Source organism: Marmota marmota, unplaced genomic scaffold (assembly GCF_001458135.2).
Source record: "Marmota marmota marmota unplaced genomic scaffold, marMar, whole genome shotgun sequence".
Classification (NCBI taxonomy): Eukaryota; Metazoa; Chordata; class Mammalia; order Rodentia; family Sciuridae; genus Marmota; species Marmota marmota.
Genome location: NW_026000001.1, coordinates 6,856,889 through 6,865,953, shown reverse-complemented (window position 1 = coordinate 6,865,953; position 9,065 = coordinate 6,856,889). Strand labels below are relative to the sequence as shown.

Genomic DNA, 9,065 nt, shown 5'->3' with positions numbered 1-9,065 from the left:
CCCAGAAGTGGAGCAGATTCAGAGGTCTGCCCCAGGCCTGGGAAAGGACAGACTGGAAAGGGTTGCCCTGAGGGACAGTCTCCCTCCAGGACCACCTTGGCACCAGGTCCTCTGGCAGACAGGACAGCGTGACCATCTCGTCTCTGCCCAGGCCAGTTCCAGGGCTCCTATGCCGTGGGCCAGATGTGGCTTGGCCCAGGACCACAGTGCAGGCTTTCCTGACCACGAGACCCTGCAGCGACCCTTAGCTCTCTGTTCTGGAGTGAGGGAGACGGTTCAGCACAGGGTAGAAGTGCTGAGGGTGCCAGGCCTCCCTCAGGTCCTCCCAAGGCAGGACCGCTGGGCGAGCACAGCCGGGTGGGTGTGGGTGTGCAAGCACAAGCAGATACACACCGCCTGCGCTCTCTCACCCCAGCCAGGTGGAGTGCTTCTGCCAGGCTGTCCACCTAGGTAAGATGTAGATGTAGAAGGCCTCAGGGCTCAGGTGAGGGCAGCTGCCGGGTGAGAGGTGGGGCCTCTGCTGAGCAAGCAGGCGCAGGGAGCATCTTCCTGGAGCAGAGACACCACAGCTTCCTGCCCTGCTCTGGCCAGGTGGGATAGGTCCCTGCCCCCAGCTGACCCCATCTGCTCTGGCCGTGTGGTCTCTGGCCTTATGAGAGCCTGGGCCCCAGATGTGCTTCACCTTCCACCCACAGATGGTGAAAAGCTAACCGGTGTGACAGATGGCCGGGGTGTCCGGGCTATGCCATCCACACAGAGGGCAGAGGACTCCAGTGAGAGTCGTGAGGAGGAGCAGACAGTGAGTGGGGACTAGGGGCGAACCCCCAGGGGGGTGGCCACATGTGTGGACTGGCAGGCCTGGCCACAGTCTGTCCCAGAGCTCCAGCATCCTGGCCTGGTGGCCCGGGTCTGGGTGGACACAGTGGTGTGCGTGTGTACTGGCCTGTCGTGTGGGTGGCCACGTCTGCCTAGGCAGATGTGAGGCGAGAGTGTCCAGGCCCCAGTGGGGCTGGAGTTTACACAGCTGTGTGAACACGGGACTTAATGAAGCTGTCCCACCGCGTGTGGCCCTTTGAGCTCTGAACTGCCACCCTTCCTCTCATACAGCCTGACGGCCGGGACCCAAACACGCTGCTTCCCGTTGGGGTGGGGAGGCCGCCTCCACTGAACCTCACCCGTCAGGCACCCCCCTGGCGGGAGGAGGTGAGCTCTGCCCCCCCTCACCCCTGCATCCCTCTGTGCGGGTCTGGGAGGCTGGGGGAGGGGGGCCTTGCTAACTCCCCTTCTCCCCAGTACAAGGGGCAGGTGAACCTGCACGTGTTTGAGGACTGGTGTGGGGGTGCCGTGGGCCACCTGAGGAGGAACCTACATTTTCCGCTCTTCCCTCACGTGAGTGCCCCAGAGAGGGAGGCCAGGCGGGCCTGCCAAGCCGGGTGGTCAGTGGCCTTCCACATGAGTGGTCACTACCCCCTCAGACTCGCACCACTGTGAAGAAGTTGGCCGTGTCCCCTAAATGGAAGAACTATGGACTCCGGATTTTCGGCTTCATCCACCCAGCCAGAGATGGTGCGTGGGTCGGGTGTGCTGGGGGAGGGGTGTCACGAGGGCCTCCGCTGAGCCCCTGTCCTATGGACTAGGAGACGTCCAGTTCTCTGTGGCTTCTGACGACAACTCTGAGCTCTGGCTGAGCGTGGATGAGACCCCCGCAGCCGCCCAGCTTGTGGCCTTCGTGGGCAAGGTACTCCCTGCCCCTACCCCAGGTCTCTTCCTTCCCGTGGTGCCCCTCTATCCACACCCTATTTGTCCCTCTTTGGAATGGGGACTGGATGGGTCTGGACCTCAAAGACAGCATGAACCCCCATAACCCTTCTGTATCACCCCCAGACTGGCTCTGAGTGGACGGCGCCTGGAGAATTCACCAAGTTCAGCTCCCAGGTGTCGAAGCCCAGGCGGTGAGTGAGGGTGTGTATGCACACAAGTGTTGGCGTGTGTGGAGGCTGGTGATTTCCTCCTGTGTACCCTTGCACGCTCACACCAGCAGCAACCTGGTCCTGAGGGCCAGCCAGGGGGCCTGGGAGCAGTCTGACCTTCTCTCGCTCTCTAGCTGTTAGGGTGCCTGGGCGTGGGGGAAAACCAGCCCTGCCTCCTCCTGTCCACAGGCTCATGGCCTCCCGGAGGTACTACTTTGAACTGCTTCACAAGCAGGATGACCGGGGATCTGACCACGTGGAAGTGGGGGTGAGTGTGGCCTGCCGGGGCAAGACGCTTCCAGAGACCCCAGCTGCCCTCCCTCCCCTTCCACTCCCTGCCGGACTGCAACGTGTCCCCAGGCAGAGGGGTTTCCAGGAGACCAGGAGGGTCTGAGGCGCCCACTGGGGAACAGGGGGCTTCTCTGAAGGGTGACCCTTTACCAGGGAGGCAATGGAGGGGACCACATATAGGGTAAGAGGTGCAGAGTGTAGACTCCATACAGGAGAATGGAGCCCGCATCTTCCAGCATCTTGGGAGACCCCAGGGGGTCTGGTGGCCAGGTCAGGGGTTGGGTGGAGCTACAGTGTTAGGCTGGACAGCTCAGCCTATCCTCAGAGACAGGCAATGGGATTTGCATTCAGGAAGAATCCTCAAGCCGCTGATGGGTGATTTGGGGGGGGTTGGGAGATAAACCAGGAAGAGGGAGGGAGGACCTTAGGTTGAAGGTAGGGAGGGGGTTCACAATAAGGGAGAGGCCTGGAGTCCTCCCTGCTGGGGTGGGGGACCACCACCAGGGTGGAGTAGGGGTTCTCAACCCCAGCCCCATGGACTTACATGTGTCTGGCATGTGTAGTGAGTGTCCTTGGCAGGCTGGAGAGAGTTTGGAGTGACCCTGGGAAGACTGAGGGGGTCCAGGATCAGCCCCTGGGAACCTCAGTCGGAAGAGCAAGACAGGGGTCACCTCTGCAAAGGAGAGCAGAAAGAACAGCCCTGGGGTGGGGCACTGGGAGGGCACTCTAGCAGGAGATGCTGGGCCTGGCCCTTGGACAGCTGGCAGTGACCTCCAGAGGGCAGTAGTACAAACCCAGGCAGCAGCTGGGATCTGGAGCCACATCCAGCAGGCCAGGAAGATCCAGGGTGGGTCTGGGTCTGCCCCGGGGGGACCCGCAGCCTTTTGCACCTCCTGCCAGTTAGCCCTGCTCCAGAAGGTAGGACGCCCCCCACATACTCCCTCCCAAGAACTTCCTGTATTCTTTGAGGGATCGCTTCCACTCCCCCAGCCCCAAGCCAGGGAAGACCCTTCCTCTTCTCCCTGAACCCAGTCTTCCCTGTCTCTAACCCCAGTGGCGAGCTTTCCTGCCTGGCCTGAAGTTCGAGGTCATCGGCTCTGCTCACATTTCCCTATACACAGGTACGGGGCTAGATACCTCGTCACGGGAGGGGGCAGCTTCTGATGGACCAGCTCTGGGTTTGGGTGGGGACAGGCTAGGAGGATCCCCTTCACCTCCTTCTGCCAGCAGATGAGTCCACCCTGAAGATGGACCACGTGGCCCACGTTCCCCAGTCTCCAGCCAGCCACACAGGAGGTCGCCTGCCACAGGAGGAGCCCAGTGCCGACATGCTACGGCCAGACCCACGGGACACCTTCTTCCTCAGTGAGACGGGACCCACAAGGGGTGAGGGCGGGGGCCAGGCCAGGCTCCAGTTTGACCGCCCCTCCCACAGCCCCTCGGATGGAGCCTTCGAGCCTGGAGAATGTGCTGGAGCCCTGCACCTATGCCCCTACCTACGTCCTCAAGGACTTTCCGATCGCCAGATATCAGGGACTGCAGTTCGTAAGTGCACCTGACAAGGCTTCGGGAGACCCGCCTCCAGCCTTCCCGGAGACCACCCTGACCTCAGCCCCGCCCCCAGGTGTACCTCTCCTTCGTCTACCCCAACGACTACACGCGCCTCACTCACATGGAGACTGACAACAAGTGCTTCTACCGGGAGTCGCCACTATACCTGGAAAGGTGGGTGGGCAGTCCTTCTGGAAGTGAGGCGGGGCCTTGGCCGGGCAGGTATCTGATGCCCTGCACTACCGGCCCCAGGTTTGGGTTCTATAAATACATGAAGATGGACAAGGAAGAGGGGGAGGAAGGTGAAGAGGACGAGGTGCAGCGCCGTGCCTTCCTCTTCCTCAACCCTGACGGTGAGTGCTGCATCCCAGCACCCCAGCACCCCCGGCCTGCCCGCCTGGGCGTGGCCAGCTGACCTGCTTCCCTGCAGACTTCCTGGCGGAGGAGGAAGAGGGAGAGTTGCTGGACAGTCTGGAGCCCACTGAAGTGTCCCTGCCACAGGGCAGCCACAGGTCTCCCACCCCAGCAACGCCCACGGAGACTGCTGTCACCCCTGTCCCACCGACACCACCCAGCCCCCTGGACCAGCACACCCCCAGACACTCCCGGGGCCTGAGCTGGGCTGCCCAGGCCGGCCGCCCCCTGCCCCTCTTCTTGGGTCGAGCTCCACCCCCACGTGCCGCAGAGAAGCCACCCTCTAAGGTGTATGTGACAAGGGTACGACCAAGACAGCGGGCCTCCCCAAGGGCGCCTCGCAGCCCTCTTTGGCCTCCCTTCCCTGGTGTCTTCCTGCGCCCCAGGCCCCTGCCCAGAGTGCAGCTGCGAGTTCCCCCACACTCACCACGGTGGGGCCGGAGGACCGGAGGCTCCCATGCCACAGAGCTGAGGCCCCCAACCCGGGCGCAGGCCACCCAGGGGGATCGGGAGGGCCAGGCACTTGTGCCGGGACTGGCAGCGCTCTCGGTGGACTCGAACTCATCAGCCGAGGCGCAACCGGTGACCTCCTTCCTGAGCTTGTCCCAGGTATCCAGGCCGCAGCTGCCTGGGGAGGGCGAGGAGGAGGAGGAAGGGAAGGATGAGGGGGCCCTGGGAGACGAGGCCTCAGAGGACAGTGAGGAGGAGGCCACTAGGGCTCTGGGCCGCTGGCGAGAGGACGCCATCGACTGGCAGCGCACCTTCAGCGTGGGTGCCGTGGACTTCGAGCTGCTGCGCTCAGACTGGAACGACCTTCGCTGCAACGTGTCGGGGAACCTGCAGCTGCCCGAGGCTGAGGCTGTGGACGTGGTAGCCCAGTACATGGAGCGGCTCAATGCCCGCCACAGTGGGTACGAGGTGCCGGGGAGAGGAAATGCTGGTCTCGCACATTCCCCGGAGCTCAGCAGTGTGCACTCCACCCTGAGCTTTTGGGTCCTAGGGATTGAACCCAGGGGTGTGTAACCACTGAACCACATTCCCAGCCCTTTTTATTTTATATTTTGAGACAAGGTCTTGCTAAGTTGCTGAGGCTGGCTTTGAACTTGCCATCCTCCTGCCTCAGTCTCTGGGCACACAGCATATGCCACCTAGCCCTGATGCACTCCACCCTAGGGAAGCCCTAGGGGGCTCCTCTCCCCTTGGTCCTAACTACTCTGGGCCCTTGTCCAGGTTCAGGGCCTCCCTGGAGCCTACCAAGAGCTGGCTGCATAAAGCTTTACCTGTAAATCCCACATCTGTCACTGTGGACCTGAACTCAAGGATGAATCCAAGTTTCAGGGGTTAATGGTCAGTCTCAGCCAGATACTGAAAAAGGAGCCAGACAGACACCAAGGGTCAAGCTCAAGACCCCTAGACCCCTCCTCCCCTATACAATGCTACAGAGTCTTTACCAGGGGTCCAGTCTTGACTCTAAGAGAGGGTGCAGGGTTCCTGCCCTACTGCCTGCCACAGGCCCAGGCATCCAACTCACCTTCACCCTACCGCGGCCCTGTTTCTTCCTCTGGGGAGTTTCCTGAAGGCCATGATGTGTGGTAGCCACGAGGAGATAGCAGATCTGCATTGAATAGGCAGGTGGGCCAAGGATGGCTGGGGACAGGAGGCCATGCAGAAGATAGAGACCTGGAAGGTTCCGAGCAGGGCCAGAGTTGGGTCCCGGGCTGTATACAGATGTGCTGCTGCCTGGGGGAAGGGTGGGGATCCTGACAGGCCTGGTCTAGGGCAGTGATGGACCCTGCGGTGACTCCAGGTGGCTCAGAGGGCAAGTCTGCCTTCCTCTAGGCTTCCTGAGAGCACCTCATTGTCCCATGAGTATGAGAGGGCCAGGCTGTGACTCCACTTTTGCCCACTTGGGTGTGAAGGTGCAGGTTACCACACAGAGGATCCAGAGCATTTGGGGCAAAAGACTCCTGACTGGGACAGAGTGGTAAAGGGGCAGGAGTCGAAGGGGAAATCTAGGCCCCCCAGGTCATGCGGGTGGCTCCCGAGGAAGGGAGTGCTGGCCCCCAAGGGAAGGTGGGAGCCCTGTCTGAGAGCAGCAGCATCCAGACAGGGTACACCCCAGAGAATGGAGGGCACCTGGAGGAGGGGTCAGCGCTGGGCAGGGGGAGCCCCCGAGTGTGGGCTGCTCTGCCCTGGGGCAGGAAAACACAGGTCAACCTACCTCCTTTCTGGGAACTCCAGGGCAGGGTTGGGGTGTGATGTGCCCCTGAAGTCCCCATCCTTAGTGGCAGCGTCTCGGCGCGCCCAGCCCTGGGCTAACCCCACCCGCCTCGTAGGCGCTTTGCGCTTCTTCGCATAGTGAATGTGGAGAAGCGCCGGGACTCGGCGCGGGGCAGCCGCTTCCTTCTGGAGCTGGAGTTGCAGGAGCGCGGGGGTGGCCGCCTGCGCCTCTCGGAGTACGTCTTTCTGCCACTGCCAGCAGCCCGCGCAGGAGACGCGGACGGGGAGAGTCCCGAGCCCCCTCCGGCTGCCTCTGCGCGACCCGATGGCCGCCCGGAGCTCTGCCGACCGCGGCGCCTGGCCTGGCGCCAGGACGTCATGGTGCACTTCATTGTACCAGGTACGGGTGTGGTGGGTGGGCATGGGCAGGTGGGGCCACCAAGGCCGCCGGAGGCCTCGGGACAGAATGGGGGTGCTGATGCCAGGACAGGGTGTGGGGTGGCTGGGAGGAGGTTCTGCGGAGCCCTGGGTCCGGGGCAGTAGGCTCAGTGGTGCCCACTCCTCCAGTGAAGAACCAGGCCCGATGGGTGGCGCAGTTTCTAGCAGACATGACCGCACTGCATGCGCGCACTGGTGACTCACACTTCAGCGTGGTCCTGGTGGACTTTGAGAGCGACGATATGGACGTGGAGAGCGCCCTGCGTGTGGCACGGCTGCCCCGGTAATGGCATCCTCAACCACCACCACCTGGGGGTGGCACATCTTTTCTCCTTGGGAGGTGTGTTTTCCTGCCAAGGCCACCTCTAGGATTGGTGCCTGTGACTTCCCCTCCCACAGGTACCAGTACCTGAGACGCACTGGAAACTTTGAGCGCTCTGCTGGGCTGCAAGCCGGAGTGGACGCAGTGGAGGTGCGGGCCAGACAGGTTTGGGGCAACGAGATGGGGCGGCCCGGGGAGGAGTCCATCTGTGGGAGGAGAGTGCAGGGCTCAGCACTCCTAACCTCCAGGACCCCAGCAGCATCGTTTTCCTCTGTGACCTGCACATCCATTTCCCACCCAACATTCTGGATGGCATCCGCAAGCACTGCGTGGAGGGCTCGCTGGCGTTCGCACCTGTGGTCATGCGCCTGGGCTGCGGGAGCTCCCCTCGAAACCCACATGGTAATGCCCTGGATGCCCCCGTGATGCCAGGGTAAAGTCCAGGAGCCTGGGGACCTCTCCCAACCTCCACCACAGGCCTGGGACCCCACCGGGGCCCCCAGAGTGCCCAGACGACACCAGAGCCCCCAGTTTTGTGCCAGACCCATGAGCACCTCCCCAGTGCCCTCATCATGGACTGTGCCCAACACCAGAGGGTGGTCCCCGAGAGCCACAGAGTGATGGGACCCTGCACCAGACCCCTCCTGAGGTCTCCCACTTGCCCTCTGGGAAGGAACCTGGCAGGACCAGCCTTAAGAAGGGCCTCCCCTCAGGTTACTGGGAGGTGAATGGCTTTGGCCTCTTTGGGATCTACAAATCAGACTTTGACCGCGTGGGAGGAATGAACACCGAGGAGTTCCGGGACCAGTGGGGGGGCGAGGACTGGGAGCTCCTGGACAGGTGACTGCCCCCCACACACTGAAGAGAGTCCCATCCTCAATGGGAGGGTGGAATCACGGGGCCCATGTGCTAAGAAGACCCTGCCCTCCTCCCCCATCTTCCCAGGATCTTATAGGCCCAGGGGACTCACCCCAGTCCCTGGAACCCCTTCCCACCCTCAGGGTCTTGCAAACAGGGCAGTCCTGACACCCAGCTTCTGGGCGAGGTTGCTGACACTCCTCCACCCACCCCAGGGTCCTGCAGGCAGGGCTGGAGGTGGAGCGGCTTCGACTGCGCAACTTCTACCACCACTACCACTCCAAGCGGGGCATGTGGGGCACACGCAGCCGGAAGGGCTCCCACACGGAGCGGTCTTGAGGATGAGGCAGCCCCCAAGGGGTCCTGTGGCAGCAGCTGAGGGCTGTGCTCTGAGCCCTGTCCCAGGCACAGCCACCAACCTTGCCTGCCCCTCTGCACCCACCAAGGCTCCCGATGGCCCTCGCCCGAGAGGCAGACTTCACAGCTGGTCGGGGTGGGCCACGGTGATCCCCACAGTCCACAATGATTTCTGTGAAATTTTCTGTAGCGATGACATTGTTTTCAAGATTTCCAAGAGTTCTGTCTGTCCCAGTTTTTATTCAGAAAGAAATGAAATATTTTTTTCAGTTCCGCCGTGTCCTCTGTGGCTTGTGCTCTAGGGAGGCGCTGCCTGCCCCTGTGCCCGTCACTTGACCCTTCCTGCCCTGGCCTGGCCTTCAGCATGGGTCCCAGGAGTTCATTTGTTCCCCGACACCCCCTTGTGCAGTCTTTGGTCACAAGAACAGACTGGGGGGGCCTTCCCACACATGCCAAGAGGTTCCCTCTGCTTTAAAAGCAGAACATGGGGCTGGTGCTTCTGCATCTTCCCAAGGTGGGGGCCTGGATCCGTGCGCACTCTGGGTGGCCAGGAATAGGAAACCCGGTTCATGTTGGGGTAGGGCCCAGTGGTAGAGCACACAAAGCACAAAGTCCCCGCTTCATTCCCAGCACTGGGGCGGGGC

The 9,065-nt window shown here is 62.2% G+C and overlaps 1 protein-coding gene across 5 annotated transcripts; it reads left to right on the top strand.

Annotated features, from left to right (window-relative positions):
- Window positions 1-637: 637 nt before the first annotated feature.
- Window positions 638-8,696, top strand: B4galnt4 (beta-1,4-N-acetyl-galactosaminyltransferase 4). Of its 5 annotated transcripts, none has more exons than XM_015503407.2 (19): window positions 638-799; window positions 1,108-1,203; window positions 1,294-1,389; window positions 1,476-1,566; window positions 1,638-1,738; window positions 1,885-1,952; window positions 2,160-2,238; window positions 3,316-3,382; window positions 3,492-3,626; window positions 3,697-3,806; window positions 3,886-3,986; window positions 4,065-4,165; window positions 4,243-5,137; window positions 6,563-6,846; window positions 7,014-7,167; window positions 7,284-7,356; window positions 7,455-7,608; window positions 7,920-8,046; window positions 8,280-8,696. In XM_015503407.2, the coding sequence occupies exons 1-19, from the start codon at window positions 653-655 to the stop codon at window positions 8,401-8,403; spliced, it is 3,003 nt and encodes a 1,000-aa protein (XP_015358893.1). In that variant the 5' UTR covers window positions 638-652; the 3' UTR covers window positions 8,404-8,696. The 5 variants fall into 5 exon arrangements, with proteins under 5 accessions (XP_015358893.1, XP_048663930.1, XP_048663932.1 ...); XM_048807973.1 differs by having other exon boundaries at window positions 646-799; window positions 3,489-3,626; XM_048807975.1 differs by having other exon boundaries at window positions 646-799; window positions 3,489-3,626; window positions 8,208-8,349.
- The last annotated feature ends 369 nt before the right edge of the window (window positions 8,697-9,065 follow it).

What these genes read in the sequence shown, in the direction of transcription:
- B4galnt4 (XM_048807973.1), top strand. Translation starts at nt 653, where the DNA reads ATGAGAGCCTGGGCCCCAGATGTGCTTCACCTTCCACCCACAGATGGT. An exon ending in TCACATTTCCCTATACACAG is followed by an intron (nt 3,383 to 3,488) that starts GTACGGGGCTAG and finishes TCCTTCTGCCAG; the next exon opens with CAGATGAGTCCACCCTGAAG. An exon ending in GACTGGGAGCTCCTGGACAG is followed by an intron (nt 8,047 to 8,279) that starts GTGACTGCCCCC and finishes CACCCACCCCAG; the next exon opens with GGTCCTGCAGGCAGGGCTGG.